This window comes from Monodon monoceros, unplaced genomic scaffold (assembly GCF_005190385.1).
Source record: "Monodon monoceros isolate NGI ecotype Baffin Bay Population unplaced genomic scaffold, NGI_Narwhal_1 Super_Scaffold_10, whole genome shotgun sequence".
In the NCBI taxonomy this organism is placed as follows: Eukaryota; Metazoa; Chordata; class Mammalia; order Artiodactyla; family Monodontidae; genus Monodon; species Monodon monoceros.
In genome coordinates this window covers 42,981,447-42,998,779 of record NW_021703766.1, presented here as the reverse complement: position 1 = coordinate 42,998,779, position 17,333 = coordinate 42,981,447, and the positions used below count along the sequence as shown (strand labels likewise).

The window sequence follows — 17,333 nt, the reverse complement described above, 5'->3', positions numbered from 1 at the left end:
GGGGGGGGTGGGGGGGGGGAGGAGGGGGGTGGGGGTGGGCGTGGGGGTGGGGGGTGGGGGGTGGGGGCGGGCTGGGGCCTGCGGGTTAAGAGATGGATGAAGAGGTGGACTTCGGAGGCTGGAAGGCAGCGGGAGGGGCTGGGGTGCTGAGGGCGCTCACCCGGAACCCTCCTCTCACCCACTTCCCAGTGGTGAACTCCACGTGCAGTGACTTCAACCATGGCTCAGCCCTGCACATCGCTGCCTCCAACCTGTGCCTGGGCGCGGCCAAATGTTTGCTGGAACACGGTGCCAACCCGGCGCTTCGGGTACTGCCACCCTGGCCCAGTCCTGTTACCTTCCTTCTCCTTCCTCCCCAACCGCTTTCTGGCCAGCAGGCCTCTGCAGAGGATGGGAGCGGGGGAGGGGGCGGGGCAGGACCACTTGAGTTTCTTGAAGCTCTCATTCCCCATTGGCCCAGTTGGATCCTTAACCCGGTACCACAGGAGCCCATTTTCAGTGTTTGTCCTTCACATGGCCCCATTCCGGGCTTGGGGTCTTGGCCCTGAGGGCATGACCTACAGCACTGAAGTGGGACCTTCATTCCCTATTGGCTCCATACTTGACATCCCCAGCCTGAGGTCTCAGGGGTGGACTTCCCTGGGGATCGTGGGCTGTACCTTAATGCCCCACCCCTTCCTCTTTCCAAGTTGGCCCAGGGTATGACCTACTCCCACCTCTGCCTCACCTCGACCCAGGGTCTCTGTGGGCATGGGCTCAGTGGGAGTGCAGCCTATGCCTCTGAGTCTTTGCTCCCTCTCTTCCTGTTGGCCCCCAGAACCGAAAGGGACAGGTGCCAGCGGAGGTGGTCCCAGACCCCATGGACATGTCCCTGGACAAGGCAGAGGCGGCGCTGGTGGCCAAGGAGCTGCGGACGCTACTGGAGGAGGCTGTGCCGCTCTCCTGCGCCCTCCCCAAGGTTACGCTACCCAACTATGACAACGTCCCAGGCAATCTCATGCTCAGTGCACTGGGCCTGCGCCTGGGAGACCGCGTGCTACTGGATGGCCAGAAGGTCAGGGACTGGAGCAGGGAAGGGCGGGCAGGACTCAGCCCTTATCCCTCAGAGCTGGGTCTTTGGGCAGAGTGCAGACTCTCCCCTTTGCCTGCCCACCCTCCCAGTCATGCACACAGTATTCATTTTGTCTAACAGTTGTTCTGTGAATGCCTCCTTTGTGCCCCACCCAAGCTGAGCTCTCAGTCCAAGGGGGAAGACAGATCCACCTCCTGACAGTGACAGCCCAGAGCTGTCATGGCTCACGAGGAAGCACATGCAGAGTGATCAGCACAACTCTGCCCCATTTGGGTCCCCCTGGGCCTTGTGGTTCCCATCCAGGGGCCACTTGTGTTCCCAGAGTGGTCAATACTTTGCTCACTTGAAGATGCTGAGGAATGAGCCAGGAGAAGAAAGGGAGAAGGGGGCCCTAGGGAGGGGGAGCAGGTATAAAGTCCCAGAGGACAGAGAGGTCTTTATTCATCCAATCATTCCAAGTTTGATTCATTTACCTGGTGTCCCTCAGGCTCCATGCTGGACCCAGCCTATCCTTGGGGATAAAGGCCTGTGTTAGCCCCAGCCCTGCTCTCATAGAACTCCATTTCTATTGAGGAAGAGACAGTCAATAAAGTATACCCATAGTTGAGATAATTTCCAGTAGCAACAAAGGCTTTGAAAACCATTAAATGCTTGGATTTAATAAATTGGCCCTAGCTGAGGGCCGAGGTGGTTTTAGCTAAGGTCTTCTGAGAAGGCTTCTCTGAGGAGGTGATATCTGAGCTGAGAGGGGAAGGAGCTCACCTTGCAAAAATATGGAGACAGAGGAGACCGCAGGTACAAAGTCCCAGAGGAGGGGAGGGGTAGTGTGACTGGAGGGGAGTTATCCAGGGAGGGTGAAGTGGAGACATTAGAAGGGGACCTGCAGGCCACTGGAGTGAATTTGAATTTTGTTTCTTTGTACAGTGAGAAGCCATAAAAGTCACATTTTGTTTCATAATCAAGAGTTTTGCATGCATCAGCCCCATCTGGAAAGTTTCTGTACATGATTTAATCAAATCAGTGTGACAATTTTGAAAGCAGGATGGGTTGATTCTCTCCATTTTACAATACAGAAGACTGTAAGAAGCCCAAGAGGTGAAACTCTTAGTCTGAAGACATGTAATAACAATCTCTGCCTGTAGAGAAGCAGCCCAGCACAGTGGTTATGAACTCAGGCTCAGGGATTTGCTCAGGCAGATCTCAGCTTTGCCACTTACCAGCTGTGGGGCCAGTGATTTCACCTCTCTGGGCATCAGTTTCTTCATCTGTAAAATGGAGCTGATAGTACCCACTTGAGGGGGGTTGTCTGAGCTTTATTTTATTTTATTTTTTAAAATTAATTTGTATTGGCATATAGTTGATTTACAATGTTGTGTTAGTTTCTGCTGAACAGCACAAAATGTGTAAAGCCCTTAGAATAGGGCTTGGCTCTGTGCGCCAGGCACTGTTCTGATCCCCACACCAACTCTCCAAAGTAGGCACTATTATTTAGCCCATTTTACAGACAAGGAACTGAGGCTTGGGGCAGTGAAGAAGCCTCACACAAATGATAATAACCACACTCGCTGCAGCTAAGCAACTTCACATATATTAAAAATGTTCCCACCGGATAACCAGCCTCTGAGGTGGACTGTTATCCCCATTTTCCAAATGAAACTGAGGCCCCGTGAGGTCCCTTTACCAAAGTTATAGGATAATAATAGGCAACACTTACTGATCCCTTACTCAGCACCAGGCCCTGTTCTGAGGGCTTTTATGTCTCTGTAGCATTCATGTCCAGTAGACCTTTTCGTGAGATTGGAAATGTTCTGCATCTGTGTAGTCCAGTGAACTAGCCATGAGCCACATGTGGATACTAAGCACTTGAAATGTGGCTAGTGTGATTGGAGAAATGATATTTTAATTTAATTTTAGTTAATTTAAATTGTCATATGTGGCTAGTGGCCGTTTACTGCGTTGGACAGCGCAGCTCTGTAACAATCCTGTAAGGTGGGTGAGATTTCTGTTCCCATTTCGCAGATGAGGACATTGAGGCACAGTTAAGTTATACAACCAGTGAATGGTGATGTCCAAGCTGAGATTTAAGCCTGGGGCTCCCTCATCCATCCCACCATGCTGCCTGTGTGCCGGTGATCTTATCATGGCCTCTCAAGGTGCACCCAAGCCATATCCTCCCTTGTTTCCTCAGACGGGTACACTGCGGTTCTGCGGTACCACGGAGTTCGCCAGCGGCCAGTGGGTGGGCGTGGAACTGGATGAACCTGAGGGCAAGAATGATGGCAGTGTTGGGGGTGTCCGGTACTTCATCTGCCCTCCCAAGCAGGGTCAGTCCCACTGGGGCCCAGAAGGTGATGGTGGGGTCCACTCAGTAGTTCTGCTGCTGAGTGCTGGGGTTGGGAGGTGATGAGGGGGGTCAGAGGGCAGAGGCTTGGACAACTCCCAGCCCAGGCTCTGTCCCCCCAGGTCTCTTTGCCTCTGTGTCCAAGATCTCCAAGGCAGTGGATGCACCTCCCTCATCTGTCACCTCCACACCGCGGACTCCCCGGATGGACTTCTCCCGTGTCACAGGCAAAGGCCGCAGGGAACACAAAGGTCAGAGGGGGAGCCCTAGGAGTGACGAGAGCCATTCTTGAGGATATTCTGTGGATAGCCCAGCTTCTGTGACTCAGTTTCTCCTCAGGCTCAAACTCCCATTTTAGAGGATGACCTCTGAGTTCCTGACTTTTGTGCCTCCGTTTCTCCTTTGACTCAGTACTGGTCCCACCCAGTTCTTGCAAGGACCTGTGTGTTCCCTGCCCCCTATGACTTAGTTTCCCCTTAGACCCAAAGGTTTTCTCCCAGTTTTAGGGAAGAATCTATGGGGTTCCTGGCTTTAGTGACTTGATTTATCCTCAGACCTAACTCCCCCCTTCATTTTAAAAGGACAGTTTCTGGGTTTCTGACTTCTGAGACTCAGTTTTTCCCTTGGCCCAAATATCTTCAACTTTGAGAAAGTAGGTTCTTGACTTAGTTGTCCCTCAGGCCCAAAGCCCCCACCCCCATTCTCTGGCAGCTGGGATTGTTTCCTTTCAAGCCCACCCCCCAACCCCATTTCAGGGGAAGGCTCATCTCATTTGAACCAGGATAGTTTCTACCTTGTGGCTTTCTGGGTGACACGGGGCCCCCAGGGCTGGCATCTGGAGGCCTCACCCTCACCCCTTGTCCCCTTCCCGCCAGGTAAGAAGAAGCCCTCATCATCCCCATCTCTGGGCAGCCTGCAGCAGCGTGAAGGAGCTAAGGCTGAGGTTGGAGACCAAGTCCTCGTCGCAGGCCAGAAGCAAGGGATCGTGCGTTTCTATGGGAAGACAGACTTTGCCCCAGGTGAGGATAGCTATCTGGGCTGGGGGCAGGCAGGGCCTTGAGGCATCCTGACACTCTCCTGTTGCAGGTTACTGGTACGGCATAGAGCTAGACCAGCCCACCGGCAAACACGATGGCTCTGTCTTTGGTGTCCGGTACTTCACCTGCCCCCCACGGCATGGAGTCTTTGCACCAGCATCTCGAATTCAGAGGTGAGCCCAAACTCTGGTCACAACTCAGGGCACCACCCAGAATCCTGATCCCCTGCTTGGATGTCTCCTCCTCTTGGACCAGGAGGACAGTGTGGATATCCACCCCCACACCCTAGCTCTTTCGTCGTAGTCCCCCCGGGGCTCCGCTCCTGGTCAGACCCTGGCCTCTTGTGGCTCTGACTCCTCCCACTCCTCGTGTCTCCCCAGGATTGGTGGATCCACTGACCCCCCTGGGGATAATGTTGGAGCCAAAAAAGTACATCAAGTGACAAGTGAGTTGGGGGCTGGCTGTGGGAGGAGTGTGGATTTGGGGATAGGAAGAAAGGTCTTGGGTCCTCAGGTATATGCTGGTGACAGAATCTCCAGTATTTAACTGGGGACACAGGGTCCAGGAAAATGATGAGACAGGATCCCAAAAAGGATGGGCACTATAGGGATGGGGATGTTAACGACAAGGCTCTGAGCAGGCACCGGACACATGGGTAGGTCTTGGAGGACACAGGGAATATTATTGACAAGAGGTCTAGATGGCTATTGGGAATGTAGGATATTGGGGACATGGATAAATATTAATGAAAAAGAGTCTGGCTAGATACTGAGGACAGAGGTCGGTCTATCATCCCCTCACCTGAGACCTTGCCCTTCCCTTCAGTGACGCAGCCCAAACGCACCTTCACAACAGTCCGGACCCCAAAGGACATCGCATCAGAGAACTCCATCTCCAGGTACGTAGCAACCCTTGGTCCCCCTCTCCTGTGGGATATTCAGGGAGAGGCATCCACCAGGCCATTGGACACAGGGAGTCTGGAGTTCTGGGTTGGGGCTGGAAATAGAAGTTAGGAAAACATACGACTAGTTAGCTTACCCAGAAGCAGTCTTTAGGGAGTGAGGCCCCATAGTGAATTCTGGTGACTTCAACTTTTATATATATATATATTTGGCTGCGCCGGGTCTTAGTTGTGGCATACGGGATCTTCACTGCGGCATGCGGGATCTAGTTCCCTGACCAGGGATCGAACCTGGGCCCCCTGTGTTGTGAGCACAGAGTCTTAACCACTGGACCACCAGGGAAATCCCTGGTGACTTCAGCTTTTAAGGGGCAGGTAAAAGAGGCAGAACACTTTCGGCTCCACGGGAGCCTGAGAGGGCACAGCTGGAGAGACAGAGGCAGAATCCAGAAAGGCCAAATCCCAGACACTCGGGGAAGAGCTGGGCGGTGATGGATCCAGATGCTCCCGCATCCTGCACCAGCGTGTGACACAGTTCTCTTCCCCAGGTTGCTCTTCTGTTGCTGGTTTCCCTGGATGCTGAGGGCGGAGATGCAGTCTTAGAGGCTCTGGACATCTGAGAGAGACACAGAGCCTCCTCTAGCATCTCCTGACACAAGGAGCCCCCGAGTCACCCTGAGATAGAGATTCCCAGTAACACATACAGAATAGAGACCCCCATTAGCCAGCCCTCGATCACTGAGGCCCCATTATTAACAGACTCCCTCATGATAACCCCCCAAATACAGACCCTATGTTACCCAGAAAGAGATTCCCTAAGTGTAGTACCTTCAGGCTAGTCCCAACCCCTCAGAGGAGACTCCCCCAATAACAGATTTCCACATCACCCCAAATGACGGTGACTTTCTCTACATAATGCTCCACAGCAGAACATTCCTGAGTCACTAGTCACTGGATCAGAACCCTCCCCTGTTAACAAAGACCCCCCCCCCCACCATCAAGTCCCCTTGAAAGAAACACCTCCAAAGCAAGAGTAACAAACCCACATTTAATATCAGTCCCCTCAAGATGTTGTGACCTCCGTGGTCACCCCAAACCCCCTACACTGCAATCAGAGACTCCCTCCATTAACGAACCCCCCTGCTCTTACCCCTCAAGAAGAGACCCACATTAACCAGCCCACTGTCACCCCCAATTTACAGATACCAAAACAGTACTGGAAGTGCTAATTACAGGACCCCCAAGTCTTCCTATCCTCTGCACCCTCAAGAAACCCCCAGTGCCTTGTACGAAGCCCACCCCATGCGGCCCACAGTACCTGTGCTGGCCAGGCTCCCAGAAAATTCTCTATTTTTAAAGTAATTATTTCCCCCTTTGGGGGGACCCCAAAATTTGGAGGTCCCATTCTGGGACTCTGAGGATCCCAAACCCCAGAGTACATGTCCTAAACTCCCCTGTGCCCCCAAGTCCTAGAGCCCCTAGGAGACCCCAAAGCCCTAACTCCCAGGATCCCCAAATCATGGAATCCCCAAATCCCCAGGGAATCCCAAATTAAAAAAATCCAATCCCAAGCCCCCAGGAAACCTCAATTATGGAGGTTCTTGTGCCTGGGATGGAGGAGATATGCATCCTGGGCCCCCAGGGCACCTCAAGCCCTATTCATAGGCACCAGAAAGCCCAAACAGGAATTCTCATCCCTGGAAACCAGAGGACTTCAATGCCCTGAGTCCATGGATCTCAAGACACCCAAATTCCAAGAGCCCCAGCCCCAAGGGAACCCCAAATCCTCAAGCCTCCATCTCATACATGAGGGACATCAAGGCCTTGAGGGGATCCCAAATCCTGGAGTCCCCATTTCAATCTACATTCTGGTCACAGGTCCAAAACACCAAATCTAAGTTACTGGCCCTGAAGGACCTCAGAGCACCCTGGCCAGACTAACAGCCCGACGGAGACCCTGAAGGCCCAGGGGTCCAGGGCAGACCTGGGGCCCTGAAAACCAAGGACAGCTCATGACTGCCCCTTCACTGCATGTCCCCAAACTCAGCATGACCCCTACCCCCTTCAATAAAGACGTTTCTACGGCTCTCTGTGTCGGGTCCGGTGTTTAGGGAGTTTACCGCCCTGCCTCCGTACCCTTGCTGGGTACAGCAATCTCGCATCCCTGCGGCTTTGTATAGGATGGCCTAACCTGCGGGGAGTCCTTCCAACCATCGCGTTTTTCCTGTGCCGCCACGGCTGCCCCTCCTTTCTGGGCTCTCCGCAGCGTGGACAGGTTCGATTCTGGAGCTCTAATTGGTCGATGCCAGACGAAGACCCGTCTCTGAAGGAGCCCCAGTGGCTCAGAGGCCGGGAGGCACAGCCTGTCACCGAAGGAGGGCGAGGGGGCGGAACAACAGTGTGTGAGAGCGCCGATTGGGTGGAAGGAGGCGCCTTAGAGCCTTTGAGAATTCCCATTGGTCTGAGAATTCCTGCGTCGGCCATGTGGGTAGGAAGTGGCTGGGAAGGGAATGGGGGTGTTGAATTTGGATTTTGGAGGGGTCACTGGTGGACGGTCAGTTTGGGGCGCCGAGGGCGGAGATGGGGGTCCAAGAGGGCTGAGAGTGGGGATCCGGGGAAGCTCAGATGGGAGTCCGAGGAAGCTAAAAGTGTGGGGTTCTAGAAGACAGAGTCGGGGGAACCAAGGGGTTCAGGGAGGGAAGGTGTGAGAGGGGTCAGGCTCAGGGTCAAAGGTCCAAGGGGGCTGCAGGAAAGGGGCGCTCGGGAAGAGAAGTCTGAGGGGAGTCTAGAGTGGGGAGGATACAAGGAGACTGAAAATGGATGTGTCTGAGGAAGCTTAGATTGGGGGCACAAGCGTGCTCAGAATGGGGCGTCTGAAAAGGCTTGAGGCGGGAGGAGGGTCTATGAGGACCTCGAATATTGTTAGAGAGCCGGGCTCGGGATTGCAGGTCTGAAGTTTTTAGGATGAGGTCTCAAATCAAGGTGTTTAAAGGGGGTCTGGGGTGCAGCCCTGGGGGATGTGTGTGGAGCTCTTAAGAAAGGCTCCCAGTGGAGTCTGAGGTTGTTCTCTGTAGAGGCTTGAGAGGGCAGACATGCGTAGTTTGATGGGTATTTGGTGGATGGAGTCTGAGGGGAGTACTGTGGGTGCTCACTGTGTCTGGGCAGGGAGCCTAGGGGTGCATTGTGTGGCTTTTGAGGTGCTGAGGACATCTAGGTTTTCGAAACCAAGTGAGTTTCACTAGAGGGCTGAGGTGAGGCCCTGGCGCATGATGAGGCCAGAAAGCTGGATCACAGTCTGCAGGTGGGAGGCTTGGTGATTTCAGCATGTTCTCCCCTCCCCACAGGAATGACCGGGTACACGGACTTGATGTCAATGGAGGATCAGGACGCCAGGGTTCCAGCTCTGGAACCATTCAGGGTGGAGCAGGTTGTCAGGACCGGGGTGCAGAGGGTGAAGGTGGGAACTAGAGGGCGGGAGATAGAGTGGGGATAGGCAGGCTGACTCCTGGGTTTGTGGGCTGGGACTGCCCCCCCCCCCCCGTCTCAATTCATCCTTACCCTCAGGGTCTAGCCCTACCCCTCACCCCGACCTCCCCATCCCCCAAATAGCCATTGGTCCCTCGACTTAAGGCCCTGGCCTGTCTGGGGACATCCTGAGCTCCGCTCCAGAGGAGGGGCTGCTCATGGACGGCAGCATTCCTGTGTGGGTCCAAAGGTCACACCTTCAGGGGGGATCTCTCTATCCTAGGCACCACCTGTAATCTACTATGTCCCTGACTTCATCTCCAAGGAAGAGGAGGAGTATTTGCTTCGACAGGTGACCTGTTTATCCCCTCTTCCCAGAACCCTCTTCAACCCCCAGTTGTCGTGGGAGAGCCCGAAAGTTCACAGTGAGGATTCTGGCAGGAGGGAGAGTGCCACCTGGCACCCATCCCTCACCAACTTCCCTATTCCTTTCTCAGCACCTGCTGGGGCCTGTCAGAAAGGGCTTTTCCCAGGAAGCTTAGGGGAAACCAAACTGATTCTTTTTTTTTTTGGCCACGCCACGCGGCTTGTGGGATCTCATTCTCCTAGGGATTGAACCTGGGCCATGGCAATGAAAGTACCGAATCCTAACCACTAGACCACCAGGGAACTCCCCAAACTGATTCTTAGAAAGGTGGTGGTTATTATGGAGCTCAGACTCCCTGTGCTAAGACAGTCCTATCCGGCTACCTTAGAGAGAAGGAGGTTATAACATAGGCTGAGATAGCCCAGTTCACTCCCTTGAGATTTGGGGAATGAAGAATTTACAGTGTTCAGATTTCTGTGCTGAGATAACCGAGGCCTCAGAATGTTAAACGCTTCCCTGTGCTAATAGCTCAGCATAAACCCAGAGTCTTGGGAACAAGGTTACCAAGCACAGACCGCCCGTGTTAGATAGCCCAGTCTGTACTCTATTCTTAAGGTCTGGGGAAAGGAGAATTTTACAAAGCTCAGAGTCTGTGCGCTGGGATAGCCCTTTGCAGCCCCAGAGCCTTGGTTATAGAGCACAGATCTTCCCTGTGCTATCCCAACTAGTCCTGTCTAGTTTGAGTCCCAGGAATGAGTTAGCTCCAAAACTCAGACTCTCATACTGAGACAGCCGCTTCCAGCCCCATAACAATGAAGGAAATAAGGAGATTTCTTAGACTTTTTGAGATAACCCTTTTTAGACGCTTGGGGTCTTGGCAGTGGAGAATTTTCAACGTACTCTCTTGGCTATACTGAATACCCCAGTTGAGCACGTTTTCTCCCCCAGGCAAGAGGAACAAGGAGGTTCCAGGACTCAGACTGTGCTGAGATAGCCCAGGAATCACGAAATTACAGAGTGCAGACTGTTTGCTGGGCTGAAAGAGCCCAGCCCAGCCCAGAGCTCTGAGTAGATTCAGACCCTGCTTGTGTAGCTCTGGTTCCCTCCCTCAATCCCTAGACACAGAGGGGCTTTGAGGCCAGCGGCCTCCACAGGGGGAAAGGGCAAGAACAAAATCCTGGGAACACTGTCTCAGAGAATGATCCCACAGACACTGAGATGACCTATTTCCACCTTAGGTGAAAACCCCTATGTTGGCCTGGGTGGGAGAATCAGAGAGGGTGGTCCTGGAAAAGGACTGACCCCCTTCCCACCTCCCAGGTCTTCAATGCCCCAAAACCAAAGTGGACCCAGCTCACCGGGAGGAAGTTACAGAACTGGGGTAAGTGTCTCCGGCTGTGGGCATGGGTGATTTAGGGCTGGGGACTGGGGTAGGCAGCTCAGGTTGGATAGTCTTAGGACATTGAGGCGTCAGGGTGCCGGGGGGAGGTCCTTGAGGGTTCAAGGGGTCCTAAGGGCCAGGAGGATTCTCAGGGGTCAGTGGAGGTCCTGAGGGCTTAGGAATTTCCTGATGAGTTGGAGGGTATCTCTAGGGGTTTGGAGAAGTCAGGAAACCTTTGAAGGGTGGAGTGGTGATCTCCAAAGAGTTAGGGGTCCCCGAGGAGGTCAGAGTGCTACCAACCACTGGGATATCCCTAATGGGGGCTCCACATGCCAGAGCTCCTTGTTGGGTGCCCTCAGCACCCCATTTCCCTCCCCCAGGTGGGCTCCCCCATCCCCGGGGGATGGTTCCTGAGCGGCTGCCACCGTGGCTCCAGCGTTACGTGGACAAAGTGTCTGACCTCAGCCTTTTTGGGGGTCTCCCAGCCAACCACGTCCTTGTGAACCAGTATCTGCCTGGGGAGGGCATCATGGTAACCACACTCTCACCCCGACCCCCAGACCTCGGATCCACCATGGGGCAGGGCATCATGTCGACCCACATCACTCTCATTAAGCAGCCACATACCCCAACCAAACACTCACCTCCCTGTCCCCAGCTGGGGAGCCCCGCTTTCACCTGAGGGTGGGGGTGTGTGGACTCCTGCCCTGTCCAGCCCTGGTACCCACTCCCCAGCCCCACGAGGATGGGCCACTGTACTACCCGACTGTCAGCACCATCAGCTTGGGCTCCCACACCATGCTGGACCTCTACGAGCCTCGGCAGCCAGAGGATGATGACCCTACAGAGCAGGTGGGCCCTGAGACATTGCCCCAGCCGCTTGTGGGCACTCTGACACCCCATATCCTCTAAGAGGCCCCAATCCCACCTGCCTGCGGGGTACCCCTGATACCCTTCCAGAAATCTTCCTCTGTCCCCTCATGGAGGGCACCCACATCCGCCCAGATGCCCAACCCATCTGCCTGCAGGGTGCCCTAGAAATCACGATATCCACGGATACCCCAGTACCCCCATCTGCTGAGTGAATATCCTGACATCCTACCGATCCCCTGGCTCCATACATTCAGAGCGCTCCAATACCGCATGCAGGGCTCCCCAGTTCTCCAACAGACACTGATATCCTCAGATACCCCAACACCAGCCACTCAGGGTTGTCTCTGACATCCTGCCAGACACCATGACTTTCAGTGGCCACTGCACAGGCACCCCAACACTGACTTCCTACCTCCCACTCCAATAATGTGATCTGTCATGCAGGACACCCCCAGATTCTCCTTGGCACCTCAACACATGACTCGCTGCTCAAGGGCCCCCAGATATCCTGCCTCCCCTCTGGGTTGCTCATGACAGCAGCTTCCCTGACCTCTTTCTTTGCTGTATGTCTGACACCCCAGTGTGCACAGAAACTCCCCTGGACACCCTGACACCAGCTGCTCCTTCCGGCTGCCCTTTGTAATCCTACATGCTCCTAGATGCAATGACACCCCCTCCCACTCTGCTGGTGTCCTCAAAACATCCTGATATCCGCACATCCTCCCAGACCACACCTGCTCATCTCTTCCTCCCTTCCTGGCTTCAGCCAAGTCCTCAGCCCAGTTCCACTCAGTTTCCTGGGACCACTGATCCCTCGGTCCCAGCCCCAGCTCCTTGCAGAGCCCAGCTGCAGTTCCCTTAGGCCCTTAGACACCGCCATCTGCAGCCTAGTCCCTGCCGAGGGGCTGCTGACACCCCACCACCTCCCCGTCTCCACTTCCCTGGAAGCCTGGCCCTGGCCCCGGCCCCCGCGGGATTTTCACTCCAAAGCCTCGATCCCTAGGAGCACACTTGCCCCTCAGCCTTTGCCCCTGGGACTCGCTGACCCTCGCCCCCTGAACCCCCAAACCCGCTGACCTCTCGCCCACCCCTAACTTCTGGGGACCCGCTAACCTTCAACCCGCCCCGCAGCCCCGGCCCCCGCCCCGGCCGGCCACCTCGCTGTTGCTTGAACCGCGCAGCCTGCTGGTGCTCCGTGGCACCGCCTACACGCGCCTCCTCCACGGCATCGCAGCCGCCAGCGTAGACGCGCTCGACGCCGCCTCCCTGCCGCGCAACGCAGCCGCCTGCCCCTCGGCGCAGGCTGGAGCCCGCCTGATCCGCGGCACCCGCGTCTCGCTGACCATCCGCCGCGTACCCCGCGTGCTGCGCGCTGGCCTCCTGCTCAGCAAGTGACGCCAGGACCCAGCACCCGCTCGGATTCCCGAGCTCTCGCCTGCTGTGGACTGCTGGCGCCCTGTGGGCAGAGGCGGTTCCCCCCGGGTTATTTTCCCAGTACCTGTGAGGGAACCACAGGAAAAGGCCCCATTCCAAATAAACCACCAACAAAACAATCTTACTCTGGTTTTGGACATTTGGGGGTGGGGGGCCAGATGTTTGGGTTCCTGAAGGGCGCTGCGTCTGGGACCTTAGATGGATGGTGTGGGCTCTCGAGGTCAGATGTTCGGGTCACAGAGTCGAGAAGAACCCAGGGCTCTTGAGGGGCAGGGTTATATCTGGAAACCCCTTAGGTGGGTGGGGTGAGCTTGGGAGGTTCAGCTACTGGTCCGCTGGGGAGGAAGGAGTTAAGTGGTGCTACTATCACCTGAGCTGGGCATCAAATTACCTGGGTCCAGGTTCCTCCTAGAAAGAGGTGGAGCTGAGCCTGCCCCTGGGCTTCTGGCTGCCTCAGGCCTGGGTGAGTCCTACTGAGGAAGTCTGGGAGGACAGGAAAAGGGCTCCTACTCACTGACTCTCTGTCCTCAGGCTCCCCAGTATGGCCCTGCCCCCACGCCTGGGCCCTACACCCCCCTCAGAGCCCTTCAGCCACCCGCCTGGAGCCCCTAGGGAACTGAACACATCTGGATGCACCATCTGCCCTGCCTCTGGAGAGGAGAGAATCAGGTACGAGCTGGGGCTTTTGAAACTGTGGTCCCAAAAGGGTGGAGGCAGTAGCAGGGACCTTTTGAGGGTAGGAGGTATTGTAGCTAAGATCACCTGGGGACATGAGAGAGGTAACTGGGGACAGGGGTAGGGTAGGGTGGATAATGGACACCTAGGCTCACCCAGGGGCCTGTCAATACCTCCCACCCACCCCATCCCAGGTCAGAACGGGCCCAGAAGCTGGGGCAGGACTCCTTGGACCCTCCCGAGCCCTTCCAGGGTGGGCCGAGGGGCACTGAGCCTGCTGCTGGCCTCCCCAGATTGCCAACGCCCCCTTCTCATGAGGACTCGGCTGGGGCCAAACACCGTGAGGTGAGCTGAGGTGAACCAGGCCCCTGTGCCAGCCCCTACCTCCTGTCTGTCTCCCAGGATCTGGCTTCCACACCGGGGATGAGGTGATGATTCTGGAAAAGTGTTGGGCATCTGTGTGGGGAGGGATGCTCTAGACAATGATTCTTTAACTATCACTATTCAGTATTTTACCAACTGAGAGAGAATTCTTTCATCATTGGCCCTGGTGTAGCCCCATTCCTTGTGGGGCTATCCAGCTCCATCACCCTCTCCCTCTCCAGAGCCCCAGGCCCTATACGTACAAGTTTCTAGGAGCCTTGAAAACCTGGAGAATTTGAACTAGAGGTTCTCAGGCCTGGCTCCACTGGGAAGTTTCTCTAGGTGGGAGCAACCCTGGGGCAGACCCAGAGATGGGACTCTGCTGCAGAGAAGCACCCAGAAGGCAGGAGCCTGGGTGCAGTGGGTGCGGGCCATGCCTTGGTTGGCTCACTGGCTCTGACTCAGCCCCCTGTGTTCCCCAGCGCCCCATCTCTGGCTGGGGATTAGAAGCTGAGCAGGACAGCCTGCATTTTTGCCTTTTGGGGCTGGGCCTCCGGCTGCAGGACCTGGAGCAAGGCCTGGGGCCCTGGGCATCAGCCCAGAGCAGGATGGTCCAGCTGCAGGTGAGCAGTGGGAAGCCAAGACGTGGGAGGGTGGGCAGGGCCTCAGGAGTGGGTGCCAGCTTCCCAGGGTGGGAAATGGGTTTATTCCATGTTCCAGGTGTCTGGACGGCAGAGGGGGTGGGGATAGTGCTCCAGGTCTCAGGTCTCTGGTGCCCCTGCTGTGTGTGTATGGGGGGGGGGGGGGGATGGGCTGGTGTGGTGTTGGTGATGTCCAACCATGTGTACCCAGGCCCTACAGGCAGACCTGCGTGGGGCAGCTGAGCGTTTAGATGCACTGCTGGTGTTCGGTGAGGGGCTGGCACAGCGGAGTGAGCCTCAGGCCCGGGCATCCCTGGAGCAGGTCCTGAGGGCCTTCAGAGCCCACCGAGACAGCATCTTCCGGCAGCTGTGGCGGCTGCAGGCCCAGCTGGTCAGCTACAGCCTGGTATGGCCCACCCTGGCGGTCCCTGGGGCAGGCGCCGATCCCAACCCTCATGACCTCTGTCCTCTGACCAGGTGTTTGAGGAGGCCAGCACACTGGAGCAGGACTTGGAGGTCGAGGGGGACTCAGACGGGCCAGGACCTGGTGGGGTCTGGGGGCCCTGGGCACCCAGTAGCCTCCCCACTCCCGCAGAGTTGGAGTGGGACCCGGCGGGGGACGTTGGGGGCCTCGGGCCTTTGGGGCAAAGGACAGCCTGGACACCAGGGACTCCCTGTGAGCTGTGTGGCCGCAGGGGCCCCCAGGGCAGGGGACAAAGCCTTGAGGTGAGAGCAGGTGGGGTCACCTCCCCCCAGGCACCCAAGGGGCCCTCTGTGTGTCTCCTAGCAGGGCCCTTTTTCCCTTTCGAGGAGGTCTTCATGGCTCTGTCTCTCCCGGTGTCTCTTTTGCTTTTGGTGTCTCAGTGGTCTCCTCCCTCGTCCCTCTGCCTCTCTTGGCCTCCAGGTGTCTCTGTTGTACCTATATTTCCTCATTTCCTCTCACTTTCCCCCTCACTTACCCCACCACAGCCACACTAGCCTCCTGGCTCTTCAAATATTCCAAATACACTCCCATCTCAAAGCCCCCAGAGGCACACCGAGCTCACCTCCTCACTTCATTCCATCCAGTCTCTCCTCAGATGTTACCTCTTCAGAGAGGCCTGCCCTGGCCTCCAAACATTATCACTCCTTATCCTATTTTATTTCCTAACAGCACTTACCACATCTTGACATTATACATTTATTAACTTATGGTCTCTCTCTCTCCTGCTAGAATATAAACTCAATGGACGCCAGGACTTTGCCTGTTTCCATGCTCACAGTGTCCCCAGCTCCTAGAATAGCACCTGGCATGTAACAGATGCTCATTAAATATTTGTTGAATGAATGAATAAATAATGTCTCTTTTTTCTTGGTTTCTTTGGCTCTGCCCCTCTCTTCATCTCTCCCTGAGATCTCTCTCTTCCCCCAGAATCTAATCTCTGTGACACTTACCCCGTCTTGGCCCTTCCCCAACTTTGTGTCTCTTTGTCACTGATTCTCCAAGGACCCCACTCCTCTCTCTCCCCACAGGACATGCTCATGTCAGGCCTCAGCCACCGGAAACACTTAACAGGTCACCGAAGACGGTCCCTGCTCCGGAAGTCTCAGGTGAGTTGGTCCTCGGCCAGGTGTATCACTCAGGAATGTTGATGGCAAGTGACAGCAACCCAACCCAAATTGAATTACACACAAAAAAGAGGATGCTGTTTTTTTCATGTAACTGAAAAGTCCAGGTGGTGTTGAATTCAAGACCTCAAATACTGTCAGGGCTCAGTCCCTCCCTGTCTTGGGCTCTACTTCTCCAGGGTGGATTCCTTCTCAGCAAAATGGCTGCCCCAGCAGCTACACACTCATTTCCCACTGGCTTACCCACCCCAGGAGGAGAGAGTGCCACTGACCTACGGCAGCCAAGTCCTAGGGCTGACTTCTGCTTCCCCAGCTTGGGTCATGGCCTACACCCTAAACCAATCACAGTAGCCAAGCTGATGGAGGGCTCTGGTTGGCCAGATCTGGGTCACATGCCTAACCATGGAGGTGGAGTTTTGAGTTCAGGAAAGTAGGGAGGTATGATACCCTTCTCCCCAAATTGAACCACTGTTACCAGGAAAAGGGAGACTGTTTGGAGGGCAGGCACTGACAGACATCCACTATACCTGGAGATATTCCAAGTCCATGTGGGGTCTTGGGGATGGAGGGAGTGCTAGAAAAGGAGGAGAAATAAGCCCAGCTCTGTAGGTCTGTGGGAGTAAGGTAAAGACCACATTAAATATCACTTCCACCCATTCTACTGCTGGCTGCTCTCTACCTTTAGGACAAGATGAGGCAAGCATCTCCCAATGTCCAGGATGTGATGCTGGAGGTAGACCCTGGGTGAGATGCCTGGGAGATGGGTCTGGGGGTGTCGGGGTAGGGCTCATGGTGGCAGCCCACCCATACATTGAACACTGCATTTCCCTTTGCAGATCCCCCACTCCTGCATCCAGGCGGCCCCTGACCTTCCTCCTCCTCCTCCTTTTCCTTCTGCTGGTGGGTGCCACATTGCTCCTGCCCATGTCAGGGGGCTCCTGCTGCTCTCCTGCCCGACTGGCCAGGACACCTTACCTGGTGCTCAGCTATGTCAATGGTCCTCCCCCAACCTGACTACACAGTCCAGACATATGTAATAAATGGTCACTGTCAAAGGATGTGTCTTAGTCTGTTCGGGCTGCTATAACAAAATAACATAGACTGGTGGCTTATAAACAATAGAAATTGATTTTTCACAGTTCTGGAAGTTGTAAAGTCCAAGATCAAGGTGCCTG

The 17,333-nt window shown here is 55.4% G+C and overlaps 3 protein-coding genes, 1 long non-coding RNA gene and 1 other non-coding gene across 16 annotated transcripts in view; 3 read left to right on the top strand and 2 right to left on the bottom strand.

Annotated features, from left to right (window-relative positions):
- Positions 1-7,520, top strand: part of CLIP3 (CAP-Gly domain containing linker protein 3) — a 14,126-nt gene extending 6,606 nt beyond the window's left edge. For 2 of the 5 annotated variants that reach the window (XM_029209480.1, XM_029209486.1), the window contains 9 exons: positions 190-308; positions 818-1,054; positions 3,261-3,396; positions 3,536-3,664; positions 4,289-4,432; positions 4,500-4,623; positions 4,831-4,895; positions 5,276-5,348; positions 5,900-7,520. In XM_029209480.1, the coding sequence (XP_029065313.1) occupies positions 190-308; positions 818-1,054; positions 3,261-3,396; positions 3,536-3,664; positions 4,289-4,432; positions 4,500-4,623; positions 4,831-4,895; positions 5,276-5,348; positions 5,900-5,954 (1,082 nt within the window). In that variant the 3' untranslated portion in view covers positions 5,955-7,520. Of the gene's footprint in view, positions 1-189; positions 309-817; positions 1,055-3,260; positions 3,397-3,535; positions 3,665-4,288; positions 4,433-4,499; positions 4,628-4,830; positions 4,896-5,275; positions 5,504-5,899 lie in introns of those variants that run through there. The other 3 variants (XM_029209460.1, XM_029209470.1, XM_029209496.1) reach the window with 2 other exon arrangements.
- LOC114887698 lies at positions 1,193-7,612 on the bottom strand. 2 transcript variants are annotated; one of them, XR_003791564.1, is made up of 3 exons: positions 7,543-7,612; positions 5,295-5,967; positions 1,193-3,333 (listed from the first exon to the last, which is right to left on the bottom strand). It is a non-coding gene; the product is annotated as an uncharacterized LOC114887698 (long non-coding RNA). The 2 variants fall into 2 exon arrangements; XR_003791565.1 differs by lacking the exon at positions 1,193-3,333 and adding an exon at positions 3,582-3,679.
- On the bottom strand, positions 5,622-5,694 carry TRNAV-CAC. Its single transcript has one exon. It is a non-coding gene; the product is annotated as a tRNA-Val (tRNA).
- A 212-nt stretch (positions 7,613-7,824) lies between the features above and the next one.
- ALKBH6 (alkB homolog 6) lies at positions 7,825-12,995 on the top strand. Of its 6 annotated transcripts, none has more exons than XM_029213429.1 (7): positions 7,825-7,905; positions 8,696-8,778; positions 9,100-9,168; positions 10,504-10,564; positions 10,945-11,096; positions 11,300-11,416; positions 12,569-12,995. In XM_029213429.1, exons 2-7 carry the CDS (start codon positions 8,698-8,700, stop codon positions 12,830-12,832), a joined length of 744 nt encoding a protein of 247 aa, XP_029069262.1. In that variant the 5' UTR covers positions 7,825-7,905; positions 8,696-8,697; the 3' UTR covers positions 12,833-12,995. The 6 variants fall into 6 exon arrangements, 4 of the variants coding, with proteins under 4 accessions (XP_029069262.1, XP_029069261.1, XP_029069263.1 ...); XM_029213428.1 differs by lacking the exon at positions 7,825-7,905 and adding an exon at positions 8,077-8,579 and having other exon boundaries at positions 12,569-12,888; XM_029213430.1 differs by lacking the exon at positions 7,825-7,905 and adding an exon at positions 8,077-8,602 and having other exon boundaries at positions 12,569-12,888.
- Positions 12,996-13,278: 283 nt separating this feature from the next.
- On the top strand, positions 13,279-17,220 carry SYNE4 (spectrin repeat containing nuclear envelope family member 4). Of its 2 annotated transcripts, none has more exons than XM_029213427.1 (8): positions 13,279-13,540; positions 13,741-13,891; positions 14,392-14,532; positions 14,762-14,956; positions 15,028-15,276; positions 16,063-16,140; positions 16,844-16,902; positions 16,995-17,220. In XM_029213427.1, exons 1-8 carry the CDS (start codon positions 13,413-13,415, stop codon positions 17,170-17,172), a joined length of 1,179 nt encoding a protein of 392 aa, XP_029069260.1. In that variant the 5' UTR covers positions 13,279-13,412; the 3' UTR covers positions 17,173-17,220. The 2 variants fall into 2 exon arrangements, with proteins under 2 accessions (XP_029069260.1, XP_029069259.1); XM_029213426.1 differs by having other exon boundaries at positions 16,844-16,891; positions 16,995-17,209.
- The last annotated feature ends 113 nt before the right edge of the window (positions 17,221-17,333 follow it).

What these genes read in the sequence shown, in the direction of transcription:
- ALKBH6 (XM_029213428.1), top strand. Translation starts at nt 8,444, where the DNA reads ATGCGTAGTTTGATGGGTATTTGGTGGATGGAGTCTGAGGGGAGTACT. An exon ending in AGGAGTATTTGCTTCGACAG is followed by an intron (nt 9,169 to 10,503) that starts GTGACCTGTTTA and finishes CCCACCTCCCAG; the next exon opens with GTCTTCAATGCCCCAAAACC. An exon ending in ATGATGACCCTACAGAGCAG is followed by an intron (nt 11,417 to 12,568) that starts GTGGGCCCTGAG and finishes CCCGCCCCGCAG; the next exon opens with CCCCGGCCCCCGCCCCGGCC.
- SYNE4 (XM_029213426.1), top strand. Translation starts at nt 13,413, where the DNA reads ATGGCCCTGCCCCCACGCCTGGGCCCTACACCCCCCTCAGAGCCCTTC. An exon ending in AGCTGGTCAGCTACAGCCTG is followed by an intron (nt 14,957 to 15,027) that starts GTATGGCCCACC and finishes TCCTCTGACCAG; the next exon opens with GTGTTTGAGGAGGCCAGCAC. An exon ending in GCAGGGGACAAAGCCTTGAG is followed by an intron (nt 15,277 to 16,062) that starts GTGAGAGCAGGT and finishes CTCTCCCCACAG; the next exon opens with GACATGCTCATGTCAGGCCT.